At 32.7% G+C, this 27092-nt stretch overlaps 6 protein-coding genes across 7 annotated transcripts; 5 read left to right on the top strand and 1 right to left on the bottom strand.

The window, feature by feature from the left end:
* Nucleotides 1–225: 225 nt before the first annotated feature.
* Nucleotides 226–6551, bottom strand: LOC127262364 (WAT1-related protein At1g68170-like). The gene is made up of 7 exons (XM_051291016.1): nucleotides 6352–6551; nucleotides 4535–4597; nucleotides 3113–3229; nucleotides 1457–1721; nucleotides 1229–1387; nucleotides 607–758; nucleotides 226–521 (listed from the first exon to the last, which is right to left on the bottom strand). The coding sequence occupies exons 1-7, from the start codon at nucleotides 6549–6551 to the stop codon at nucleotides 338–340; spliced, it is 1140 nt and encodes a 379-aa protein (XP_051146973.1). The 3' UTR covers nucleotides 226–337.
* A 6980-nt stretch (nucleotides 6552–13531) lies between these two features.
* On the top strand, nucleotides 13532–15840 carry LOC127262683 (cytochrome b-c1 complex subunit 6-1, mitochondrial). The gene is made up of 5 exons (XM_051291484.1): nucleotides 13532–13682; nucleotides 13870–13904; nucleotides 14524–14608; nucleotides 15270–15359; nucleotides 15463–15840. Coding segments are annotated over exons 2-5 (210 nt in total). The 5' UTR covers nucleotides 13532–13682; nucleotides 13870–13902; the 3' UTR covers nucleotides 15496–15840.
* A 1477-nt stretch (nucleotides 15841–17317) lies between these two features.
* LOC127262562 (vacuolar iron transporter homolog 4-like) lies at nucleotides 17318–18962 on the top strand. Of its 2 annotated transcripts, XM_051291296.1 has the most exons (2): nucleotides 17318–17340; nucleotides 18267–18962. In XM_051291296.1, exons 1-2 carry the CDS (start codon nucleotides 17318–17320, stop codon nucleotides 18838–18840), a joined length of 597 nt encoding a protein of 198 aa, XP_051147253.1. In that variant the 3' UTR covers nucleotides 18841–18962. The 2 variants fall into 2 exon arrangements, with proteins under 2 accessions (XP_051147253.1, XP_051147252.1); XM_051291295.1 differs by lacking the exon at nucleotides 17318–17340 and having other exon boundaries at nucleotides 18161–18962.
* Nucleotides 18963–20262: 1300 nt separating this feature from the next.
* Nucleotides 20263–23057, top strand: LOC127262048 (uncharacterized). Its single transcript, XM_051290549.1, has 6 exons — nucleotides 20263–20632; nucleotides 20805–21016; nucleotides 21506–21823; nucleotides 21926–22000; nucleotides 22125–22199; nucleotides 22322–23057. The coding sequence occupies exons 1-6, from the start codon at nucleotides 20434–20436 to the stop codon at nucleotides 22865–22867; spliced, it is 1425 nt and encodes a 474-aa protein (XP_051146506.1). The 5' UTR covers nucleotides 20263–20433; the 3' UTR covers nucleotides 22868–23057.
* Nucleotides 23058–23127: 70 nt separating this feature from the next.
* Nucleotides 23128–24831, top strand: LOC127262363 (peroxidase 43). The gene is made up of 4 exons (XM_051291015.1): nucleotides 23128–23349; nucleotides 23438–23623; nucleotides 23701–23869; nucleotides 24146–24831. The coding sequence occupies exons 1-4, from the start codon at nucleotides 23128–23130 to the stop codon at nucleotides 24577–24579; spliced, it is 1011 nt and encodes a 336-aa protein (XP_051146972.1). The 3' UTR covers nucleotides 24580–24831.
* Nucleotides 24832–24988: 157 nt separating this feature from the next.
* LOC127262049 (putative clathrin assembly protein At1g03050) lies at nucleotides 24989–27051 on the top strand. The gene is made up of 2 exons (XM_051290550.1): nucleotides 24989–25674; nucleotides 25768–27051. The coding sequence occupies exons 1-2, from the start codon at nucleotides 25017–25019 to the stop codon at nucleotides 26835–26837; spliced, it is 1728 nt and encodes a 575-aa protein (XP_051146507.1). The 5' UTR covers nucleotides 24989–25016; the 3' UTR covers nucleotides 26838–27051.
* Nucleotides 27052–27092: the final 41 nt, after the last annotated feature.

The raw sequence follows: 27092 nt of genomic DNA, 5'->3' as shown, positions 1-27092 counted from the left end.
GACAAATTCAGCATCGGAGGACCGTTTTAGCAAAATTGACTATTTTCATACAAAATTCAGTTAAAATTCTAAAATAATAATAAAAAAAGTTAAATATGGGACTAAAAATACAATTTACTCAATCTATATATATATAAATAAGGATCAACGATCCATCAAATTTTTGTATACATATTTTGTATATATTGCATCTATCAATAATCAATTAACATTTATATGCAAGTGTAATAAACATACTAAATGAATACCTAAATTTGAGAATTAGAATTTCATCTTTTCTTGTGGTATAATCATATTTTTGGCAATTATATCAATATTCATGGCACCCAAGAATCTTTCATCTCTCTTCTTCTAGATTTTCTTCCTGCGCCTTTTCGCCGGCGTACGGCGACAATGCATCGATGCACACTTGATCTTCAACGTCGTTTACTACTGTGATTCGCGAATTTTGTTCGGCTTCCTTATTCTTCCCCCACAAGACGACGTATAGTCCACCAACTATTAACACACCGCCGATTACTCTGCATCATACGAGCCAATGCCGTTGATATATATAATAATTAATAAATTTAGATCGAGTTTTTTCACAGGTACAGAAAAACGTACATTCCCATGTGTAGCCTCTCTTCCAAGAACAACGATCCGCAAAAGGCCACCATTAAGAGCATTAAAGGTTGGAACGTTGAAACAAAGTGTGGCCCTTTCATTTCCACGCACCACGCGACCCACGTGAACATCACCCCAGATCCCAGAACACCCTGTCGACAAATTGAAAATCCCATATGAATTTATATGTAAGAAATCATCGGTTGTGTTTCTTTCAATTTTTATTTAATTTTCTACTATTTGAACTTCATATTATTTATAATACAAGTATTGATCAACTGCTGATTCGGTCAAGTCAGCATAGTGTTGATTTGATCGGATTAACATATGCTATAAAGGTGACCATCATATATTTATACATATTTCAACATATTTATAATACAACATATGATATCTTATAACATAACATATGTTGGTCACCTATATGATACATGCTTACTCAATCAAATCAGTACCATGTTGACTTGGCGGGATGAGCTTAGGATCTACAGTCTTATAAGTAATATATAGTATTTCTTATAAAACATCATATAAGGCATTATACTATTATATATATATATATAAAATAAAATCAAACTTTAAAACTCAATTTAAGCGAAAAAAAATACTTATAGATTCGTACCGCGACACTGACTGCGAGCAACCTTATGTCCCATCCCAAATGCCATTGGCTCCAATCTCTCTCGATGCAAAGTGCAAATAAGAGCCCTTGAGTCGACGCCGATAGGGTCATCATCGCAGTTATAGAGTACGGACATGGATAGAACTTCGATGCTTTGGCCTAACAAATCAACCCCAATCACTTAGAATAGGTGTAATAAAATCACATGAAACATCGCCGACAAGTTACCTGAGTGATCAGCCATAGCGCGTAAAAGAAACAACTAATTATCGCCAAGGTTGCTCCCAAAATGTAACTGCCGTGACTGTGAGCGCTTGATGACATTTGGGGGTTATGATGAGTTGAAGTCATGGTTAAAAGATTTATGTTTGTGTCCCAATAGTTTATGTCCGGACCTTTGTAGAGCGTGAGGAACATCGCTCCTCCGATCCCTAAGATCGTTCCAAACACCTTCGCTTTCCCGGCCACTGTGTTCCATGCCAATTTTTCTATTCTGTAACAATAATAAATATAAAAGATTAATTATAATTTTAAAATATTATATTTAACAACTGCAGTATTTTATTTAAATAAATACAAGCAAATAAGTTTGTTTATTTCAGTCTTTTTCATTGTTCATAATTTATCATTTTGAAATTAATTAAATCAAAATATTTATTTTTTAAAACTTAGAACATTAATAAAAAAAATTATATAAATTTAAAATTTTAATTATTTCTAAATCTCAAAACTTGCTCACGGAAGGTTTGTTTGTATTTTAAAAAATATTTTCATACCCACAAAAAAAAAAAAAAAAAATCAATCATAGTTAATAACAATGTTGATTGTATCGTAGAATATCAATTGATAACACATGTTAATAGCTCGTGTAAATACAATACAAATATATTTTATAAACCAACAATATGTAGTACCCTACTACTAACTCCATGCATCTATTTTTATTTATTTATTTTTAGTAAATTAAAAGTTATTAGTATTTTTTTAAATGAAATAGGTCAGATAATTTTAATATTTTTATCATTTTAAGTTAAAAATACAAATAAAAAATATTTTTATAAATGTTAAAAATATTTTAATATTTAAATATAATTACTTTTATTATAACTAAAATTATATATTTTTGAATAAAACATAGGAAAATGATAAAAATATATATTTAATTGAGATGAATAAAGTAATAGTAATTTACATTGCACATCATCTCAACAAAACATAGATATTAATATAGCACAAGTGCATAAACTAACAAGTAACAATATTGTAATAATAATCTACTCAATATATATATTGATTTAATATTCCAATAATACATTAAAAATGTTATGATAAATATAAAATTTGGTTACTATATATTTTAATACAGTATATAAAATATATTTTGATAGCATATTATATAATTTCATATAACACAGTAAACATATTATATAACCAATAAAACAAATAGATCACTTTATATAATTCATCTAGTACAATATATTGTAATTTTAAAACAATAAACATATTATATAATAATCCATTCATCTCAAACAATGTTTTTAGAGAGAAATATATATTTTATTTTTTTATTTGGATGATGTGAGAGGATAAAATGTGGGGCAGAGATTAAGTATAATTAATTATTTCCTATTTTGGAAATGTTGCAAGGTGTTTGGAACATACCAAAAAGAAAATATTGCAGAGTGTTTGGAACGGAGAGAGTATAACACAATATATAATTCATACAATACATATTCTTATACACTACAATATATGTCATCCCTCTCCTGTAATAAAATTATTAATTGTTCAAGTTAGTATGTTAGTTTGATTAAATCAGCGCCATAAATATAAATATTGTTCATTGAATGGAGAATTAATTTAATTTAATTTAATTTAATTAACCTGAGAATGATGCCGACAAGGAAAGTAATGGCGGGAATAAGATTGGTCATGGCCGAGCAGAACGTTGCTGACGTCATTACCATGCCTCTTAAGTACAGATTTTGTCCCAACGATCCCCTAATTAATTATCAAATAATAAATAAATAAATCATCATAATTATCAAATCAAATGGCTCTCTTTACTTATAAGATTTATTATTTCAATTTTATTTTATTTTTTTAAAATATCAAATCAAACATTCAATTTTTATTTATTTTATTACAATAAAATATAATTTTACATTTTAAATATCACATCAATACATATTTATATCACATCAAATAACTATTTCAATTCAAAATTTTACTATTCAAAATCAAAACATCCGAAGTAAACGTGGTTTTAATCCTCTTAATTAATTACAAAATTGATACTACCTCCGTCCACCGCCAATCTATCCATTTGTATTTGACGTCATTGTTTTTAACATTAAAAATATTCTTATATTTGTATAATTTTTTGTACAAATATCATTACATTAGTATTATATAACACTAATAGAAGTATTTTTGTCGTTTTTCTTTGATTTGTACTACGTTTTGATATAATAATTAATATTCAATTATTAATATGCAAAAAGTAAATTGATAGATTGACGGTAGAATAAGGTAGTACTCCCTCCGTCCCATAACAAAGTATCCATTTTTCCATTTTAGTCCGTCCCATGATAAAGTATTCATTTCTTTTTTTTAGTAACTGTACTATCAAGGTTATTTTAGTCATTTCTACTTTATTCCTATTATATCCTAATATAATATTAATATTTCTAAAACTACGTGCAAAAAGTAAATAAATATTTAATTCGGCGCGGAGGGAGTATTAGAAAATCCTATAATTCTAAAAGGTTGTTTGGTTGGTCTTTTTGCTCAACTAATCAATTAAAAAGATAATTATATATTTATATATATAGTTTGATAATGGTGCAGGGAAAATGTGAAGTACAGATGAAAAATTAATTAAACTGCCCGAAAGAAAGATGAGAAAGAAAAAGAAGAATTAGAATTATATTTTGTTTTTGTGTGTGTCTAAAAAGTGAAATTAATTAATTAATTAAACCAAACACTTCACGGATATGTAGTTTGGCCAAACTAATTAATTAATTAAATTAATAATAATTAAAGCGTGAGAATTAAGTGTAAGGCTGTCTAAGTTTGTCCATTTTTCTAACGAATGCAAAAAGTTTTCATCTTTTTCTCCCTCAAATGGAAAAGCAGACAACAGTCCCTTTCTCATTTTAAAATTAAATTAAAAATTAAATAAGCAAATGCCTGATATAATAAACAATACTCTATATTATGATTATTTAAATTTTTTTTTTTATAACTTTAAAAATAATAATATAATTTTAAAAATAAAAATATAACAAAGGTTTAGGGACTTACCCGAACAGACCACATAGAAACCCACATAAGCTTATTTTCCAGCTTAACTTTGGCCTCTTTTTCCTGAAATCATCAAAGCATATTATTATTATTATTATAAAAAAACTAATTAATATACTAAAATGATGATGTAATAATTAGTAAAGTGATGTCACGCAACAACGTGATTAAATTATTTAATTCACGTGGTTTAATTAATTTAATATAATTATGCGTGATTTAATTTAATCATGCGGTTCGAGTTCGCGATTTGTTCTTCTCAGCTGTCTAACAGATTTACATCATCAATTTCATTCTCATTAATTAATTTGTTTTTAGAATTTTCTATGTACACTTTTCCCCTTATTATTATTATTATTTAAAAAAAAAAATTTAAATGACTTCACGATCACAAGTCCAACTCCTATACCACCAATATTACATTAAAATAACTAGCACTTGATTGCAAATCACAAAAAAAAAAAAAAAAAGCAAATTCAAAGGTTGCCTTCATTTCCTGTTTGTATATTATTTTTTATTATTTAAATTCTATGTTATTCTCGTAAATATCACATTAAATATTTTTTAATTAAAAAAAAATCAAATCTCCGAATTCAATCTAAAAGAAACATACAGTGTGTTCTTCTACAATTTTTTATTTTTTTATTTTTTTTATAATACTATTTTCAATATATATATTATAATATACTCTCAATTTGGCGCATTTTGATTTTTAGTAAAATTTACAAAATCTATACATATTTAACAAATATAAATCAATTTAATTAACTTAATAACATACATTACATCACCTATGATCAACTCAGAACTCATTTATTCTTTACAAAATAATATTTATAATACATATATTTTATTGAAATATAATATTTAAAAACAGATTCTACATTTATTTTAATCATATATATTAAAACCTTCAATAATATATTACTCATATAAAAATATAATAAAATAATATCATAATTAAATATTATTAATTAATTAAACATTTTACCTTAAATACAGGAGCCATTTGGTTTGAGACTAGGGAAATTATATTTTATACTCTCTTCGTTCTAGTTAATTAATTCCAAAGTTTTAGGTATTGTATAATTAATAAATAATTAAGAAATTTATTAGTAAAATAATTATAATTTAATAAAAATAGTTATAAATTAAGATTAAAATAACTAATTTTTTAATTAAATTAAAAAAATTACTCCCTCCGTCCGGAGATGGATGAACCCTTTCGTCTGGGACACGATTTTTTTAGGTATTGTAAATTATAAAATTATATCTAAAAAAACATATGCAATATGGATATCATTTTGTAGATAATAAAATTTTATATAATTTATTTATTTATTTATCATTACATAAATTAGTTTTATAAAAAATGAGGAGTTCGATAAAAAAAATTATATTAATTGAGGAGAGAGATAGAAATAACGGGTTTTGAGTGGGTCTGCGGGTAAGACGTTAGAAGTTTAAAGTTTAATTAAATTGATTTATATTTATTAAGTATGTTTGAGATTGATAAAGTTGCCAAAAAAAAAATGGAATACAACGTATTAAGAAGGTATTAAGAAGGAAAAGATGCTATATATGGCTGGCGAGACGAGACGAGACGGAGAGAGTATAAATTATAAATTTTAAAATACAAATTAAAATGTATAATTATATTTAAAAAATAATAATAAATTAAATATGACAGAAATATTATTTACAGAATTATCTATATTTCACTTTAAAAAAATATTCATCAAACCAAAATACTAAACAAACAAATTAAACCTAAAAGTCTTTAGCAATTAATTAATTAACGGAGTAATATATATTACCGTTCGACGAAGAAGGCGATGGGGCCGATGAAGGCGGCGCCGAACATGAATCGGTAGGCGACGATGAGGGAAGGATTCATGTTGTCGTTGGCGGCGAGTTTGTAAAGGATGTTGACGAGGGCGAACACCGCCTCCACCATCACCATCACCGCCACCGGCTTCCCCTTGCGCCACCGCTTAGACAACGACCCGCCGCCCATCTCTCTCTCTCTCTCTCTCTCTACGTCGGATTTCAATGAATGAATGAATGAATGAATTAGTACATTGCAAGAATATATATGTATATGTGTATATATATAATGTCTGGGAGGTTTTTGATGATCGATCGCTGGAGAACAGTACAGTGCGTGTCCGACTCCAAACATATGCACGCACGTGTGTGTGTGTCTCTCTCTATATCTATATCTATATTTATATATCTGTATCTATATCTGTAATTCTGTATCTAAATCTGTATGTATCACTGTGTTAGTATATGGAAGAGAGCTATTCAATTGGGGGTTTGTTCTAGAAGATTGAATCCATACGGATCAGCCATATATAATTCGGATGTATAACTTTATACGCAGAAATTTAGGTAAAGTAAAAATAATTATTTTATAGTAATAATAATTATACATTAAAATTAAGATAATTAAATAGTTTAATTAAAATTAAAAAATTAAAACTTTAAAATATGATAAAATGTATAATTATATTTTAGAAAAAAGAAAAAATAAGTGAGATAGACAAAAACAGAAAATAAAGACAAATTACGTAAGAGAATATTAATAAATGAAAATTGCCATTTTTTGAAAATAAAAAAAATTATATATATATATATATATATTAAAATGGAGTATACGTAATCTCTATAGACCTTGATTGGTGAGGGATTTGGCTTTAAAATATTTCAAATTACTCTGGTTGTGTTTATTTGTGAGATTTGATTTTCAATTTTATTATTTCAAATTGTTATTCCAAAAATCCACCAGATTAAACATCTATTTTTTATTTATTAATTACACTAAGTTAAATTTTACATTAAAAACATCGCATCAATACATATTTATATCATATCAAATAACTATATTAATTCAAAAATTTAATATTCGAAGTCAAAACCAAAATCAAAATCTTTCGAAAGTTTGTTGAAGATTTGAAAAACATCAACATCTCATATTCAAATAGTAGATTTAATTGTAAAGTATTTTTAATTTATTCAAAACTATTAATTTAAAATGACTTAAATCTAAATTTATCGGACCGTCTAGTATATTTAATCCAACCAAATATGGCTATATACAATAAAGAGTAAGGGCCCAATAATAGTTGTTGGGCCTAAGCAAATTTTAAAAGTCCCAATCTCAGCCCAATATGTTGTGATGTGTTGGTTATTGTTCTAGTAATAAATTAAACAAAAATAAACTACTCAAAACACAAAATGTATATTTTGAGATATTTTTAGTAATTTTAATTAATTTGTATCTGATTTTTCTTAACCATAAACTCCATCCCGTCTGAATACAATAGTCTTGTTTACTATTTTTGTCTATCTCAAAACAATAGTGTTATTTTCATAAATAATCATATCATTGTATAACTACCTTTGCTCTTTCATTATTATTACACAATTGCCACTACCTTTTACATTAATACATTCACAAGGGCAAAAATGTCTTTTACCTATACTTTTTACCCATGCTATAGTTCGGGGACGAAGGGAGTATATATTATGGTGTTCTTTTATCAAATTTCTCCAAAATTTCACTATTCATTAAATTTTATTTTATTTTTTTTTAAAAATATTAAATCAAGCATCTATTTTTTATTTTCAATATTATACTAAAAATCAATTTTACATTTAAACTATCACATTAATACATATTTATATCACGCTGTATAACTATTTAAATTCAAAATTTTTATTATTCAAATTCTAAAAAAAAAAAAATTCCAAATTCCCAAACAAACACACCCTAAGTGAATGGATGAGTGTTTTTATATGAATATGAGGATATATTTGGTTTTGATTTAAAATTGAATACTATATCCATCCACTGTCAATCTATCAAGAAGTATTACGCAATTGCCACTATTTTTTACTCTAATAAACGCACTAAGGACAAAAAATCTTTTATCCATACTTTTTACCAACTACCAATATAATATCAATATTCCTTAAATTCCGTATCCAACTCAATTAAGACTATATTTATGGGACGGAGGGAGTATATTTTTATAAAAAATGATATGACATTAGCAGTGTGTTCGTTTGTAGGATTTTGACAAAATCCTACTATTCATCCGAAATTTTTTCCAAAAAATATCAAATTAAACACCTATTTTTATTTTTTATATTATACTAAAAATTAATTTTGCATTCAAAACATCACATCAACACATCACATCATACACATCACATCATACAACTATTTAAATTCAAAATTTTTACTATTCAAATCTCAACTCAAAATTCAAACCCTCAAACAAACACACCCTTTGAAATATCTTTGAAATAATAATAATAATAATAATAATAATAATAATAAAAACCCTTTGAATCTTGAAATATATGTATGTGTATGTATTCTTTGTACGCTAGATTAAACAATATATATCATGAAATTAATAATGTTTTATAGCATAAATGTTTCTTATTCAATTTGCCTTGGATTCTACCTCGAAATTTTAGAAATTACATTTTATATAAATGATTTTTGTAAAGAACTAATGATAAAAGCAATCTTTCAACACAAGGAAAGGCAAATACCAAATTAAGAAAAAAAAAAAAAAAAAAGTTTAAAGGCCAAAAAACGACATAACACGTGGGACCAATTTTCGAACAAAATTAATTTTCAAATTTATTAATTGTTAATTAATTATATATATATATATATGTGTGTGTGTGTGTTGGTGCGTTACACATTCCGTCCATGTGGGTATTAATTCGAATTGAATTTACTGCAGGGAAGCGAACCGGAGAGAGATCCAACAGCTGCCATTGATGGACCTTCATTGAATTGAATCCTTCATCGACGTGGGGACGACCTCGGACCAGATCGATCGCCGCAGGATCCCAACAGCCGTCCTCTGTCTCTATATATTATCGTCTTCAATTCCTACGCCGTGTGTAAGAAGAGCAATTAGAGATCGTAAAAGCGTCGTTCCTATTCCTTAACTTCCTCCGCAAGCTTCTTTCTCTCTCTCTCTGTAGGAAGCAAAATCTGTAAGAGAAATTAAGATCTGTTCTATTAGAATGGGAGCCTGCGCCAGCATACCTAAAGCAATGAGGAAAGGAGCCGACGCGCCGCTTCCGGAGCCGCACCAGGAGGAATCGCCGGTGGCGGTGGAGGAAAGTACGGCGGATCGCGGCGGCGTTGAGGAGGGGGTTGCCGCAGTTGAAGTGAGTTCAATATATAATAATTAATATTTTAATTAATTAATTAATTAATTAATATTAGTGAGGAATTGATATGATGTTTGTAAATAGTTAATTGAAACAACGTGAGTACATGACAGGGCGGCGCCGCCGGAGAAAAGGCTGTAGTAACGAAGTGTGAGGCTTTGCCAGAGACATCGGCGGCGGCGGCGGCGGCGGAGAGAGAAACACAAGTGGGAGAGGTGGAACAGCAAAAATCAGGATGATGGTTTATAGTATTGTGTTGTTGCTTATCATTATTTTTTTTTTATTGTTTTTCATTTTATTGTTAATTACATTCGTTTTCTTGAGCTACAAAAAAAGAGTGAGAGACGAGGGAGAGAGAGAGATTGGGTTTCCGAGGACATTTTTTTTTTATTTATTAATTTATTAAAAGAATATTAATTTTTATTTTTAATGTTTTATTTATAATGTATTCCTTCAGTTCCACTACACTTGAATCATTTGATTAGAGATACGGTATTTAAGGGGAGGATATTTATTTAGTTAATAATAATTAATTATGATATTGCAATATTATATTTTTGTATAATTAATAATATTTATGTTTTTAAATTAAATTTAATATATATAATTAAAAAAATTAAAATATATGTTTAATATTTAAAAATTATATATCAATTACAAAATATATGCAATATAGATATCATTTTGTATAGAATAAAATTTTTTATAATACAAGTAAATGAAAAAATATTTTTGTTTATTTATAATTAACATAAATTAATTTTATAAAAGATGTGTAGTTTTAAATATAGATAAAAATATTTAATTTTTGAGGAGAGATGTAGAAATAAAGAGGTTTTAAGTGGGTTTTACGTCATTTATGATGTATATTACGTAGTTAATTAATTTGATTTATATTTGTTAAATATATTTTGAATTAGTAATTTTTATCGAAAATAGAAATGTGTCATTGGTATGGGACAGATAAAAATGGAAATAGTGTCAAGTGTGGTGGGACGGAGAAATAGTGTCAAGTGTGGTGGGACAGAGGGAGTATTAAATAATTATTTTAATTGAATCTTATTATTTAAAATAGGGTAAATTATATAACACATCCTTATGTTTTATTAAAAATACAATTCTTGTATTAATAGAAGTTTGCATAAAACATTTTTCTTGTCCAAAATTGATGTTTGATTCGAAATAAATACAAATAAAAAATGTATAATATCTTAAATAATTTTTTTTAATAAAATAAATAAATAATTGATTAATAATTTATTTTTATAAAAATTAGACAATAATTTGTCTTAAAAAACTATAAAATGAAGGATCAATAAAATATTTATTTAATGTTAAAAAATTATTTAAGATATTTTGTGCTTTTTATTTATATAAAACTTGCGTAATTTAAGTATTTATTTAAAACTATATCAATTTTGGACAAAAAGGGTTGGGGATTTCACGCAATAAAAAAAATATAAATTATTTTGTAAATTTTTACTAAAAAACAATAAATTATTATATAATTTATTTTTTAAAAATAAAATTCAAATTTATAGACAAACAAACACACCATACCATAAAATGGTATTTACATCTAATACCAAAAGGAATAATTAAATTAATATTAGGCATAGAAAAATTTGGGTTTTGTTTATCTTTTAAAAAACATCAGATTAAATAATTTTTTATTTTTTTCAAATTTTCAAAAATCTCTTATCTAAACAAAGCTCAAGAAAAAATGAAGAAGTCGGATTGGGCAAGGAATCCTACGTCACTGCTAAAGAATTTGAACTATATAAAAATTGTTAAAATAAAAAGTATATATATATTATGGGAAAATGAGAATATTCTTCATTGCGAAAGTTGAACACTTGAAATTGAATCTAATTAATAAGTTTGGTTTTTTTTTTTTTTTTTTTGTCAAAATATTGTTGAATATTTTGTAATAACATTTAGAACAACCCAACTATTCTAACATCTTATTAATTTTTTCTTGGGTTGTTCCAACAATAAAAAAATGGTTTAATGAGACAAGTAAGGCCATCCACAACACAGAAATCCATCCAGGGTTTCTTCCCATTCTCTCTCCTGTGCCACGTCAGTTTCTCTCTCCGCCACGTCACGAAGAACTCCAACTATATTTTACATTCACATCAAAGAACCCTTTAAATTTATGAATATTTTTATGTATTTTTATTTATTATTTGTATTGCATGTAATTTTAATTAAACAAATGTTATAATTGAATTAATAGATATTTAATTAAATATTTTACAAAAATATGCATTAAAAAGTTACATAAAATATAAAAATATTATATTAAAAATTATAGTTATTAACAATATTATTTTAATAAAAAAAAATATTAAATAAAACTCATATAATAAAATTTAAATCTAATATTTTAATAAAACAAATTATTATAAATATAAATAAAAAAGTATATATTATAAATATTATTTTTAATATTTATTGAATAAAAAAGTGGACCATAGCCCACAAAAATTGGAAGAAACGGTACACTCGCAATGTACCGTTCCTTATGTTAATTGGTGTTTTAATTTTTTTTTTATTTAATAAATGATGACGTGGGAGACACTTCTCAACAAGCGTCTCCCGTTGTGGATGCCCTAATTCAATGAGATGATCCAAACCAAACAAGTTCTTATGGATGTAATATCCGTCTTGTGTGCCAACTTTGCAATTCATATACAATATTGAATAATATTTTTCTTAAGTTTGGAGGTTTGTATGATGTAGATTATAAATTGCAATGTACACACTACATATATGAACACAAAAAATAAAAATATGAAGATACTATTTTCTACACATTTTACAATATAAGAGTAGTCCGTGAGAAAAAATATTTTGTGAAAAAAAAATAATATTTTTTAAAAAATTATAATTCAAATAGTAAAATTTAAAAGATACATGATAAAAAAATGAATGTAAGTATCTGTCAGAGTTGTTAGGTGGGAAAGTTTAGTGTTTGTATTGTGTTTTTGTATTTGTAATTAAGGATATGTAGGGTATTTGTATTAATTTTAATTAGAATATAGGTAAACATTTAAGATAGTTAGATATAATTTGATATAAAAGAAAAATGACAATATTTCATCTTATAGGAAGAAAAATACAAAAATTAAGTGACAAGAACTACAATTTTTTTTTTTTTTTAAGATTATTATAATTTTTTTTTTGGTAGTATAATGGACTATTCTATTGATTTAATAAAAAAATTATTATAAATATACATTTGATTGTTCAAATAATAAATATTATTAAGATAATGATTTTCTTTTTTTTTTCATATAAAAAAAATAATTATTCCCTATATATTCTCCATGCATATACAAACACCTGTTTTACAAAATCCTAACGGAAACATTTATTATGAATTGATTTTTTTTATTTTATGTGTAACATATGTAAAAAATATAAAATATATTATTTTAAATTAAATGTTTGATTTTGATTTTGATTTTGATTTTAATAAGAATTTGAATATTTTTTTTACTTTTATAAAATGTATTTTGCTTTGTTTATTATTAGTTTTTGAAAAATTACAATTAATTTTGGATGAACAAAGCCATATTTCGATAATTTTACTTTTAATTTTTATTTAAAACAATTTTATAGATTATATTTTTAAAAATAAAATAAAATTTGTAATAATTCTTAGATCATAAGAAAAAAAAAAAAAACAATAATATAAAATTTTATTGGCTAGTATTTCAATCTACATATATATAGTAAATTGAAAATGTCCGAGTTGGTAGATACACATATACATATACACTGGTATATATATATATATTTATTCTTTTAGGGTTGAATTGCTCAATTGTTGAAGGTCACAACGCTTCTAGAGACATCTCTGCCCGCCCGCACGTTAATTGGCGCAGCCACAACGCAATCCCCGACCACGTTTCTCCAATCGATCGCTGATCCGCCGGTGAGCTTCTCTGGTTGTACTAGTTTCATTTTGCTTTTTTTTGTTTTTAGATCCAATCTTCAGTTTATTGTGATTCGGTCATTTTATCTAGGGTTTCATTTCGCGCATTCCCCCCCCCCCCCCCCCCCCCCTGGTTTATGGTTATTAATCGGTTGTGTTTGGGATGTTTGATGTGATTTGGTTGCAGGTTGCTTTCGCTTGACAGTTGTGTTCGTTAACTATGTGAGTATTAATCTAGCTTTTGGGGATTTTCAGTGTGGTGTGATATTTCGATTTTATTTATTGCAAACTTGCTTGTTGTAATACAGCATGTTGTGACCTATGGATGCTTCGTGTATTGGGTATTATCAATGGGTAGAAACATAGATGCATTCCTTTGATTCTGAACAGATTGATATGAAGTTATAGGAATGTTGTTCCACACTGCAGATGTAATATCTTTTATGATATTTTCCCTTCATATATATGGTTGATTTTTTCCAGTTACATTTCATCACTATTTTGTTAAGATAATAGAAATCAGCTTCTTTATGAAGAACTTCTTCACTCCCAAATGTTAGTAAATATTTCTTTTTGCAGTCAATTCTTTCCCCTGCTCTTCTGCGGATCTTGTGAATTTTTTTACACTTGATGCTCAATTGTATTTGCTGCAAGTAGTTGTTTGAATGCATTGAATGTATATAATTTTCGGTCAGAATTGGCAAGAAAACACTTTGTTAATGCGATGATCCATCTAGTACTACTTGATGGCAACTATATGTTAGTGGTTTCGAAAATACCCAGAAATGTACCATCACATGATTCACATCATAATTTTCTTTGAGCACACTTTATGATTTAGGGCTGACGACGAGCCAGTAGATCCAAAGAAGGAACTTGAAGATCGCTGCAAGGCGCCATGCACTCGGCCACTTAAAGAATATCAGGTGATTTCTGCTGTAAATAGCTATTTAAGCATTTCTCTACCTATCGAATGCTTATCCTGCATCATTTTATATGTTAGCTACTCTGTCATTTATGGGTAAAGCTTTTGTATGTGTAAAGACATGAAGTAAGATACACTTTGGTTTCTTTATTGTTGGTTTTTGTTCCATTCACTTCTGCTATGCCAGTATGCCTAATCTTTTTCATTTCATACAGAAATTGATTTACCAAGTTACAATTCTCTCACATAATTAAAAAAAGGCCATCCAAGTGCTAAAAGGTTTGGGAACACATACAGTATAACATGTTGTCATCTACTGTATGAAGATGTCTAAGCACTTAAGACTGTTACATTTCACATTTTTGCGATTTTAATAGGCAGTGCAGTTTGGATACTGCTTGGCGACAAAAAATTGGTCCTGGGGTTGAAATGATTTTATAATATTGTAAAGGGTATCGAAAATCTTTTACTTGTGGTCACAGACTCACAGCTTGACAGTGTTCTTTCAGTTAGTAGTTACTGTTAGCTTATTGTCATTTGTGGCAGTTCATTTGCAATGTGTTTGTTTTTGTGTCTTTGTCAGTCAATACTCCTCTTGTTGGACAGTTGCTTGTGATATGAACATCCACTTATTAGCTGATAAAATTGTCCTTCGGTTTTAGGCATGTGTCAAGAGAATTGAAGGCGATGAATCCGGCCACAAGCACTGTACCGGGCAATACTTTGATTATTGGCGCTGTGTTGACAAATGTGTAAGCCCACATTTCCTAATTTCACTCCATTCATTTTCCGCTCCACCTTTTTGCGCGTATGCAAATATATCCTACCCTACTGAGAGCATACTGAATTTTACAGGTTGCTTCAAAGCTATTTACTTATCTTAAATAGCAAAGACGAGGGAGACAAAACTTATGTCTAGTACCAGGTTTCGCGCTTCTGTTTTTCTAAAGCCAATCATTTCCTTTCCATTGTGGTGTTGTCGAGACAAGCTTTGATGTGTAAGCACACAGTCCCTTGGCAACATGAGTTCTACACCAGGTCAATAAATGTTTTTGAAGAATGAAATCTTTTTTTTGTCTTTTTCTTTTTTTTTTTTTGTTGTAATATGGATGCTCCATGCTACATTTCTCTTTTGCACACAATTGGATCACAATTGATAGCCTGATTGAGGACTATTTTTGGGGTGTAAAACTAAGTTTCGAATAAATTACCGTTCGTATTTGACTGCTTGAAGCATGTTATTGCTATTGAATTTTGATCATTCTGTTTTATCGTTTGTTACATCTTAGTTTATCACTAGGCCATAGCATGGCTGGGTAGGTAATTACATATGTAAATGTATAAAAATTTCTACTTGTGGTGTAATTTATCTTTATTAGCCGGTTAATTTATTTGGTTGTGGTTTGAAATTGATTTGGGTGATTTTTTAAATAATTTTTGATATTTTGTAGGAGAAAATAGTGTATATTTATTGGGTTGAATAGATAGATTTTTGTTTGAAATCATAAACAAACAAATGACTATTATGCTGCATTTTATTTATTTTATATTTCCTTAAAAGGTTATGGCCCTTACTAGGGCTAGACACGGCTTTTCAATTAGTACGGCATGTATATTTTTGGTGTGTATTTCTATCAAATTTTTATTATTTATTTATTTTTAAAATATAAAATTAAATATATATTTTTATATTATGCTATAAATTAATCTATATTTAAAATATTAAATCAATATTTATTTATACTAAAACAAATTCTCAATTCAAACAAATAGACAGAATATCCAAAGGATGTGTTTGTTTGGGAGATTGGAATGGATTTATACTATTCATCCAATTTTTTTCTCTAAAAGTATTAAACCAAACATCTATTTTTTATTTTTTATATTGTACTAAAAATAAATTTTACATTCAAAACATCACGTCAATGCCTATTTAGATCACATCATAAAACTATTCAAATTCAAAACTTTTACTGTTCAAATTCCAACTCAAATTCCAACACATAATAGATAGTTTATATAGATGTTTTATACGAATATTTGTTATATGCTATCAATTACTATATAATATATATGGTGTGTACTACCTCGTATAATCAACATATACACATAAGAATTGTCAGACAATATATGGGTTTTTTTTTTTAGGTGGGAACTCTCAGCCGCTATCTGAAAGTGCGTATTGGGTGAACTCTTGGCCGAATATAATATTCTGCAAACTAAATTCGACAGACAAGTTACACTAGACAAACCATGTGTGACAGATCATTACGTGTGAGGGGTGAATGATTTCAATTAACATAAATATGTGTTGTACGAAGTATTGATATATGGTGAGTTTTGTTATTGCACACATTGACAGACTCCACGACTAACAAACCTCCAACCTTTATGATGTCAAAGGGAGGTTTGAGTCGCTTGAACTACACATCCTTATATTACGTACACAAAGTGAGTGTAAATCCATGTGGAAGGAATCTAAATGTGTTCACACTTAATATTGTTATTATTATTATTATTATTATTATTATTATTATTATTATTATTATGTTTTGGGAATGAATGATAATGCAGAGATTAAAATATTGGAGTGTGGCATCTACACTCTCTTTATTTCATTTAATAGCAGTACTGCACTAATGGCTTTGCTTAATGAAATAGCATTGCAAGTGCATTGTTATAATAAGGTTGAATTGAATATTTTAATTTGATGAAATCCCATAATACTATAAAAGATTTAAAAAATACCCATAATTGGCCACTCTTGTAAAAGATCCAATCTTTAAAGCAAAATCTAATTTCCCCACTCACTCACAACTTTTTAGTTTATATGTATGTTTATGTGGAATCCAACATTCCATTCCATTCCACCCTTGTATAATACTAATAAATTAACATTGAATTTCCACACTTTCTTGTGCTTGCCACACTCCTTTCATTTTAATTTATTTTATTATTTTTTTTTTAAAAAAAAATTATTAACATTTAGTGAATTTGTTCAGTAACAAAAGTCCCACAAGCATGTCGAGTATGACAAGTGGTGAATACAAGATCACTGGCTCTATTTCTTGGTTGAACTTGTCATATTGATTTGATTCATTTATATATAAGTTACTGTGTTTAGTTTTGATGGTTATTTTGTGTGCACTTTGAAAAGTAGTAAATTTAAAATCTCATGTTATATATGATATATGATCATGATTAGAGTGTTTATTAGGATGACCAACATAGTATTGATTATTCATAATTTCATATGCTGAAATTAATAACACTGTGTATTGTGTGAATTATGATCATATATTGTAAGTTCATTTGTATTGTACTAATATAACCAATATATTATTACTTAATATTGTATGTTAATTATGATCGTATATTCTATCTATTTATATTATATTATATTAATATAAACAATATACTACCACTTAATATTGTATGTGCTACTTTTATACATTCATATTAACACCAACCGCGCACACACATATAAATCCATATAAGAAAAAACCCCACTACACAAAATATGCCTATAAATACCCCATTCTCTTGTTACCCCTAAAAACACCAAATCTTGATCATCACTTTAATCCAATCATTCTCCAATCCAAATCTTCAAGAAACTAACTAATGGCTACCTCAATGATTGATGTTAACCAATGCCCCATTGAAATGGAGAAACAAGAATTTGACTACTCCCAAAGGTCCCAATGGCTAAGAGCAGCTGTTCTTGGAGCCAATGACGGATTAGTAACAATTTCTTCCCTAATCTTGGGAGTTGGTGCTGTCAAAGATGATCCCAAGTCCATGATCCTCACCGGATTTGCGGGCCTCGTCGCCGGAGCTTGCAGCATGGCAATCGGAGAGTTCGTCTCCGTTTACTCGCAGCTCGACGTCAAACTCGCGCAGATGAAGAGGGAGAAAAAGGAGGAGGAAGAAGAGGATCGGGAGAAGCTCCCGAACCCGTTTCAGGCTGCATTGGCATCGGCCCTCGCGTTTGTTATGGGGGCCGTGGTGCCGCTGCTGGGGGCGGCTTTTGTGAGAGAGTATAGGGTGAGGTTGGGGGTGGTGGGGGCGGCGACGACGGCGGCGCTGGTGGGGTTTGGGTGGGGTGGGGCGGTGTTGGGGGGGAGTAGGGTGGGGAGGTCCTGTGGGAGGGTGGTAGTTGGAGGGTGGATGGCCATGGGGATCACTTTTGGGCTTAGTAAGTTGATTGGCTTAGGGGGCTTGGAGATGTAATGATATATAGTATAATATATATATATATATATATGTGTGTGTGTTTGTTCATGCATGGGGTTTGTGTTAGTACGTGTTGTTTGTATGTGGAATAAAGGTGTGCAATGGGGCTCTTTATTTTTGGTCTGTTTCGAACATTATATAATATTTTTATTAAATACTCCTGTATTTAATCACTGCTCACTGCTATGTGCTTTTATCCTATTAAATCATTTAAGTAAATATACAATTTGTTTCTTTTCTTTATAATATTACTTAATTTTTAAATTATCCTATTTAATATTATCAATTTAAATTCCCTTGCGGAAAATCAATATTGCACCATGTTTAGAAAAAAATAAAAAAAAAGGATATAATATAAATAAGAAACATAAGTAATAACACATGGCATAATTAACAAAACACAGTTTTACCAATAAGTATATCCCGCGGTGAGACGGGCACAGTGAGTTATCAATTTATTGTAACCGAAAATCAACTCATATTGTTTTGACTTGATCAAGAATGGCTGGTTCACGAGTTGCAATATCAATTTGTTTAATTCTTTTCATATAAAAATTATGTATACATATATATATATATATTGATGACCTGTAAGGCTGTAAGAGCATATACAATAAATAGGTCAATTTTAAAAATATATTTATTGTTTTATGTGTATACCAACACATTTTAATTTAAACATTATAAAAAAAATATATAATGACTTTTCATTTGCTTTTTTTCACGTAATTTTAGAAATATTAGTATTATATTGAGATATAGTAGGAATAAAGTAAAAATGATTAAAATAACCTTATTAGTACGTATGATATATAGGTAATGACATTTGTGTAATATATTGTAAGTTGTAAGGGTATTTGTAATGTTAGGTAGACAGTACAATTACTAAAAAAAAGAAATGAATACTTTGTTACAGGACGAACTAAAATGAAAAAATGAATACTTTGTTATGGGACGGTGGGAGTATTATAGTTAGATTTCAGTACATTATTCATTGTATATGTTTAAGTATTTTGATCAATATTGAAAGGAGGGGTCAATTTCAATAAACTATTGTGTTGTCAAGTTCAATAGCCAATATGAACATATTTCATTGAAATTCTATAAATTGGTGACTTTTTAAACTATACATTATTCATTTTGAAGCACAAAATGCAAATAAAAATATGTAAAACCAGATGGATTGTGTTCTCACCTAGATTTCTCACAATATTCTTATTTTTTAATTTATTTTTAATATCAAATAATAATAATAATTTTTTAATATTATTCTTCATATCAAAATTTATTTACATCATACTATTTAATAATTATTTAAATCCAAATTTTTACAATAAAAAATTTAAAACTGAAAACCCAATAACAAACAAACACACCCTTAATTTAAATAGAAATACCGTATATAATATAATTGCGCAATGACTGGGAAGGGTTTTGGGTTTTTGTAAACTGGGAGGGCAGAAACCTCCAACCCTACGTCTAATCGCCGCCGTCGATTCCAGCCACCGCCCACGGCGGAACCTTCGACATCAACGCCGACACTGGCATCGTCTAGAGGTAGTTTCTCGGTTGAAGTCGGAATCGGAAGTCATGTGGTACCTCTGCGTGTTTTACCATAGATTGTTGGAGTACAGGAAATCGGAGTTCGAATCCCTCGCCGGTCTCTTCGACGGTAGAAACGGCGAAATTTCTCTCCAATGGAGACTTCCGAAGGATCACCATCCGGATTCCCCTTTCCACTTCGTCGATCTACCGTCGGAGGAACTGGCACGCAACATTGCCGATCGAAGTAAGTACTTAAGCAAAACACGTGAAAATCTTAGCTTCTTCCGGTAGAAGTGAATCAGTAATAACAAATCCATTGTGTTCTGAAGATCCGAATTCAGTATTTCGAATTAACGGTCAGCCTTTTTCGGTATGTGATTGGTTAATTTCCTTGGATTGAAATGAATATGTTGCAGGTATTCTAGTGAAGGGGATATATGAACTTTGGGGTGAAGGAGATGGTTTAGAGGAACTACAGGACGCTATCCAGAGGTATCCCGATGACCGGAAATTACCTTATATATCGCCAGGAACCACTTTCAGAATAACTGTAGATAGCTTTGGGAAAGCAATGAGCTCTCATGAGCAAAATGCTTGGTTCCAGAAGTTGACTTTCATTCCATTTAAGGTTTGATTCGATTGTTTTTTCCTGTGATATTTAGGTAAGATGTTAAAATGTGGCCACTTGTGCACTGTTAGTTAGCTAAATTTTCAGAATGCAGCTAGTTCTTTAGCAATTGGATCAATTTTTTGGTTGTGTTTGGATTGGTGGCGCATTTAGTGTTATGGTTGTTCTTCGCCTGCATAAATGGGTTGTTTTTTAGTCTTCGATATGGTACTAGTGATTAAATGGTGCAGTTTTTCTATGCTCGATGGAGAATGCTGGGTTTTTTTTTTTTGTCTAGGCATTTAATTTTTTTGTGGAAGTATTTTTTTATCAAGAAGGGTTGTAGTTATACATTCGGGAGTAGCTAGAATGTGTTGTTGCGAAATTCAGGCATGTTTTGTACGGTAAACATTCGAACTATATGGCAAACACTATAGGGTTTTTAAAATTATTGTAGAAGTATTTGGCTTTGGTGCTGCACTTGCTAATCCCTAAGTGAAATCATTTCAGGGGCGAGTGAATCTCAAAAATCCTGACCATAAATTTTGTCTAATGGATAACGATGATTATGGAGATAATAATGGACTCCCTCCTATTGTTAAAAGGAGAATCTTTTTTGGTCGGGAAGTAGGTGCTTCTGATAGGAAGATATTGCAGAAGTATCAGCTGAAAAGCCGAAGATACCTTGGCCCGACTGCAATGGATGCCGAAATGGCTTTCCTGATGGCAAATCAAGCACAAGTCAAGCCAGGGAAACTTGTGTTCGATCCTTTTGTGGGTACTGGAAGCATTCTTATAGCGGCAGCTCATTATGGAGCGATGACAATGGTTAGGATTTTGGTTTGTTATACAACACTATGTTTGGTAAACGGTTTTTAGTTAAAAATCTAGAGTTTTGTTTTTCTACTAATACTGATGCAAGTAATTCAGGGTGCAGATATTGATATTCGAGTAGTGCGCGATGGCCGTAGCCCGGATTGTAACGTCTGGAGCAATTTTAAGCAGGTTATATATATATATATATATATATTTATTCTTTTGTTTATTGTTAATGTTTGTTTGATCCCAAATTATTGATTGCATATTTCGTCCATTTCTTGTAAGCCTAACTGTATGTTCTTATTTACAGTATGGATTGCCGATGCCCATATCACTATTAAGGGCCGACAACAACCTTCCGCCTTGGCGTACTGGTTTAAAAGAGGTACGTTATTTACATCAGTTTCTCATTTTCATTCCGAACTTCAACATACTATTTAGTTTCACCATGTTTCGATTGTTCTGTAAATGAACATATAAAGAATGATAGTATTCATTCTCCTTCAGATGTTTGATGCCATAATATGCGACCCTCCTTATGGGGTTCGTGCCGGAGGGCGCAAATCCGGGGGGCGCAAGCTCTTAAAAGGTGCAGTTGATCCTTACACTGTACCAGACGAGAAAAGAACCGACCACATTCCATCCACAGCTCCTTACAGCTTAATGGAATGCATTCACGACTTGCTCGACCTTGCAGCTAGGATGCTTGTACTAGGTGGGCGCCTCGTGTACTTCTACCCTGTTCTAAGAGACGAGGATTCCCCCGAGCCCTCCTTCCCGGAGCACCCATGTTTCAAACTGGCCGCAACCTGCGAACAAATTCTCAGCTACCGTTACAGCAGAGTTCTACTGACCATGGTCAAGGTTGCTCCTTACACCGAAGATGTCGAACTGGCTGCTAAGCTCAAACATCTAGACTTCAGAGAAAACCACCTCAAGTGGTTAGAGGAAGGTAATCTACACTCGGCGGTCTTTTCCCCGAGCGACGTTCAGAGCAACGGATCCGGCGAAAAGTTCAGCTCGAAGCCGAAATACCGGGGGAAGTATGTTTAGGCAGCAGACGAACAACATTTAAAATATGTCACAGAAAGTGTTCTTGTAGTAATAGCTTATGAGTATAATGCTTAACCTAATTCTCTTAACAGGCTTCATAACCTATGGTTAGGTTATGAAACCATGAATTATGTACTATTATTTTTGTGTTTGGTAATGTTAACTGGGTACATGAATTCCCAATTTCACATATACTTTGTATGCTTATTGTTGCATTCATTCATTCATTTTTCTTCTCAGTTCTTGTACATTTAAGGACTATGATTAAATCAAGAAATCATCAGCTTATACTACTGAAGATCTTGAGCACTTGTCTCTTCAATCTTTCTTTACAGGACAGCAACCTACGAGTCGGGTTTTACGCTGACAGCTGCCCTGCTGCCGAGGCTGTCGTCGGCGACGTTGTCCGGGAAGCAGCTGCTGCAGATGGAAACAATGTCCCCATCTTGGTCAGGCTTCATTTCCATGACTGCTTTGTGGAGGTAATACAACAAATGTGTATGTACACATCCATTTACAGTGGTCTTGGTTGGCTGTGTGTGAGCAAACTCTAACAATGGTGGTGAGCAGGGCTGCGACGGATCGATTCTGATCGACAATGGGCTGGATTCGGATGAGAAGAAGGCGATGGGGCATCAAGGAGTAAGAGGGTTCGACATTGTCGAGAGGGCGAAAGCCCGCCTCGAAATGCTCTGCCCCGGGACTGTTTCTTGCGCTGACATCGTTGCCTTGGCTGCGAGAGATGCTATCTCCTTGGTAATGAATAGCTATACAAGTTCTTGAAGGGAGTTGCAACTTTTTGAGTAGTGATTGTGTTGTTTTTGGTGGTGTAGGCGAAAGGAGGGCCGAGGTATGCGGTGGAGACGGGGCGGAGGGATGGTGTTGTCTCGAACCGGAGCGTGGCGGAGGAGAACATGCCCGACGTCGGCGACTCGGTTCAGAAGCTTAAGGCTAAGTTCATGGAGAAAGGCCTCACAGCACACGACCTCGTCCTCCTAAGTGGTCTGTATCATCTTCATCTTCGTTATTATCTCTCTCTCTCTCTATGTTTTTCTTTCTCTCTCTAGAATGGAATGCAAACATGCGGGTTATGTGGGGTGTCTAGTGGGTAGACATCTTGAGGCATATGATCCTCAAGACATTGTCTTCATGCACGCATGATAGATCTAATTATCTGATCGATACTTTCTATTTCGACCGTTTTTTTTTTTTTTTTGGCTATGGTGGTGGTCCTAATTAATAACATCTGATTTATGTACGGCGGGTCGGGTCGGGCAGCGGCGCATACCATCGGCACCACCGCCTGCTTCTTCATGAACCAGAGGCTATACCACTTCCCACCGGACGGGTCGGGACCCGACCCGTCGATAAACCCGGATTTCCTGCCGGAGCTCATGTCCGTCTGCCCGCCGGACGGCGACGTCAACGCTCGGCTGGCGATCGACCGCGGCGGCGCAGAGACGTTCGACTCGCAGATCCTGCAGAACATCAGGAACGGCTTCGCCGTGCTCCGATCCGACGCGGCGCTGTATCAAGATACAGACACCAGAGGCGTCGTCGACTCCTACTTCGGGTTTCTGAGCCCGTTTTTTGGCCCGAATTTCGAAGCTGACTTCGCAGCTTCCATGGTGAAGATGGGGAGGATCGGTGTGCTCACCGGATCGCAGGGGACGATCAGAAGAGTCTGCTCGTCTGTTGTTCTACCCAACTAATAAAATTATATATAAATGATTACCGAATTATTTATAATACCATAAAATAGATCTTTTCTTTTTTTAATTAAGAATGTAGTTTTCTTTTACTAATATTAATTATTATTTCTATAGTTTCTTCTGGGTTGGCAGATGTAAATAGCTAAAGAGTACAGTACATCTGGATTGTTAATTACCTTTGATTCTGGCACTGATGAACCGCATTTGGTGCGAAGTTCATGGCGATTCTTGCATATTCAACCTCAGCCATCACCTATAATTCTTAAAGAGTCAAAAATTCCAATCGAGAAATCAGTGGAACGGAGGAAGAAGTGTGATCCTAAATTTCACATTCTTCCTCACCTCGCCAAAAATTCAATTTCAATAATAATAATAATTAAAAAAAATTGCAGTTGCAGAGTTTCATACCTTAATAAGGAGAGCACAATTTGACAACAATGGCGCCAAGCAAGCTTCAGAAAGCCATCGGCGCGGTGAAGGACCAGACGAGCATCGGCCTGGCCAAGGTCGGCAACAGCGCCTCCATCTCCGATCTCGAAGTCGCCATCGTGAAGGCCACGCGCCACGAGGAGTACCCGCCGGACGAGCGCTACGTCCGCGAGATTATCAACCTCACCACCTACTCACGCGCCTTCGTCAGTTCCTGCGTCCGCACCATCGCTCGTCGACTCAACAGGACCAAAAACTGGGTGGTTGCGCTCAAGGCGCTCATGCTCATCCAGCGTCTCCTCGCCGAGGGCGACGTCGCCTACGAGCAGGAAATCTTCTTCGCCACGCGCCGCGGCACGCGCCTCCTCAACCTCTCCGACTTCCGCAACACCTCCGGCAACTCTCACGCCTGGGACTACTCCGCCTTCGTCCGCTCCTACGCACTCTACCTGGACGAGCAGCTCGAGATGCGAATGCAAGGACGCCGAGGCAAGCACAGCGCCTACGGATACCACCTCGAGGAAGACGAACATGGCGGCTCACCCAAGTCCTCGCCGGCCGCCGGAAAATCCACTCCGGTACACGAATTGAAGACCGAGAGCCTCTTCACCAAGGTCCACCGCCTCCTCCAGCTTCTCGACAGGTTTTTAGCCTGCCGCCCTACAGGTTCGTCCCTCCATTTTCATATTCCAAACTTTTCAAATCAAATTGCACAAAATGGCTAAAACTCACCTTATATACAACTTTGTACCGCTGTAGGTGCCGCAAGGGATCACAGGGTCGTGATCGTAGCTCTGTATCCCATTGTGAAGGAAAGCTTTCGGCTATACTACGACATTACGGAGATCCTCGGCGTGCTGATCGAGCGATTCCTCGACCTCGAGCCGTCGCATATGGTCCGAGTTCACGACATCTTCTCCCGCGCCGTGAAGCAGTACGACGAGCTCGATGCCTTCTATGCATGGAGCAAGACCGTCGGGATTGCCCGTTCGTCAGAGTATCCGGATGTCGAGAAAATCTCGCAGAAGAAGCTCGACATGATGGACGAGTATGTCCGGGAGAAGACTGTCGCCAGCAGGCTTCCACCGGAGCCAGAACCCGAACCGGAACCCGAGCCAGAACCCGAGCCTGAGGAGGACATGAACAACATTAAGGCGTTGCCACCGCCGGAGGAGGTGCCGGAAGAACCGGAGGAGGAGATGACTGCGATCGTGGAGGTGCCTAAAGAAGAGCCGAAGAAAGTCCAAGATGAAGGTGATCTGCTACACTTGGGCGACGATGCGCCGACCACCGAAGAACACGGCGACAGATTGGCGCTGGCTTTATTCAACGGGCCACCGGCAACAACCACCTCGACTGACGGTCCCACGCCGTGGGAGGCATTTAAAGGCGACTGGGAGACGGCGTTGGTTCAGTCTACCAGCTATTTGTCGAACCAGAAGGCATCCCTCCCCGGAGGCTTCGACACATTGACTCTTGACGGGATGTACCAGCAAGGGGCAATGAATCAGGCTGTGGCTGCTGCTGGCGTGTTGGCCACTGGGAGCGCCAGCAGCGTTGCGCTCGGTTCGGCTGGAAGGCCGGCCATGTTGGCGTTGCCAGCCCCGCCTTCAGCTGATGGTGCTGCTTCGAATTCGTCGGTTCTGACCGACCCTTTCACCGCCTCCCTCGCCATCGCTCCACCAGCGTACGTGCAAATGTCCGACATGGAGAAGAAGCAGAGACTGTTAGTCGAAGAGCAACTAATGTGGCAGCATTATCATCGCGACGGGATGAAAGGGCAAGTCAGTTTAGCTAAAGCACAACCGTATCCATATCACTACGCCTAAATGCAGGTAAAAATCTTTGAGATAGTATTTTTTTTGGAGTCGGGATGTGGTGGTTCAATTCAAGCGACAGGTTTACGATGCTATCCTATCGATTATGTATGTAGTAAAAAACACAGAGTTACATCTGTTTCTTGCAGTGTATGTAATCTATATAGCTATTCTTGGCTCAAATGTAATGAATATGTGTAATATATATACGAAAAAATGAACAATCGTGTACCTGAAAATTGTCGCGCTTGTGGATTTGGTTGTCTC

Source organism: Andrographis paniculata, unplaced genomic scaffold (assembly GCF_009805555.1).
Source record: "Andrographis paniculata isolate CXL003 unplaced genomic scaffold, ASM980555v1 Contig65END, whole genome shotgun sequence".
NCBI lineage: Eukaryota > Viridiplantae > Streptophyta > Magnoliopsida > Lamiales > Acanthaceae > Andrographis > Andrographis paniculata.
Note: the sequence above shows the minus strand (reverse complement) of the source record. Positions and strands in the feature narration are given on the sequence as shown.

Coding starts and splice junctions, on each gene's coding strand:
- LOC127262049 (XM_051290550.1), top strand. CDS start 25,017: ATGGCGCCAAGCAAGCTTCAGAAAGCCATCGGCGCGGTGAAGGACCAG. Junction 25,675..25,767: donor TTTAGCCTGCCGCCCTACAG/GTTCGTCCCTCC, acceptor GTACCGCTGTAG/GTGCCGCAAGGGATCACAGG.
- LOC127262364 (XM_051291016.1), bottom strand. CDS start 6,551: ATGGGCGGCGGGTCGTTGTCTAAGCGGTGGCGCAAGGGGAAGCCGGTG. Junction 1,388..1,456: donor CGCTATGGCTGATCACTCAG/GTAACTTGTCGG, acceptor TTGATTTGTTAG/GCCAAAGCATCGAAGTTCTA. Junction 759..1,228: donor TGCTCGCAGTCAGTGTCGCG/GTACGAATCTAT, acceptor ATTTGTCGACAG/GGTGTTCTGGGATCTGGGGT.
- LOC127262562 (XM_051291295.1), top strand. CDS start 18,232: ATGGCTACCTCAATGATTGATGTTAACCAATGCCCCATTGAAATGGAG.
- LOC127262363 (XM_051291015.1), top strand. CDS start 23,128: ATGATTAAATCAAGAAATCATCAGCTTATACTACTGAAGATCTTGAGC. Junction 23,624..23,700: donor CGAGAGATGCTATCTCCTTG/GTAATGAATAGC, acceptor TTGGTGGTGTAG/GCGAAAGGAGGGCCGAGGTA. Junction 23,870..24,145: donor CGACCTCGTCCTCCTAAGTG/GTCTGTATCATC, acceptor CGGGTCGGGCAG/CGGCGCATACCATCGGCACC.
- LOC127262683 (XM_051291484.1), top strand. Junction 14,609..15,269: donor GGCCACTTAAAGAATATCAG/GTGATTTCTGCT, acceptor CTTCGGTTTTAG/GCATGTGTCAAGAGAATTGA. Junction 15,360..15,462: donor GGCGCTGTGTTGACAAATGT/GTAAGCCCACAT, acceptor TGAATTTTACAG/GTTGCTTCAAAGCTATTTAC.
- LOC127262048 (XM_051290549.1), top strand. CDS start 20,434: ATGTGGTACCTCTGCGTGTTTTACCATAGATTGTTGGAGTACAGGAAA. Junction 21,017..21,505: donor TGACTTTCATTCCATTTAAG/GTTTGATTCGAT, acceptor AAATCATTTCAG/GGGCGAGTGAATCTCAAAAA. Junction 22,200..22,321: donor GGCGTACTGGTTTAAAAGAG/GTACGTTATTTA, acceptor ATTCTCCTTCAG/ATGTTTGATGCCATAATATG.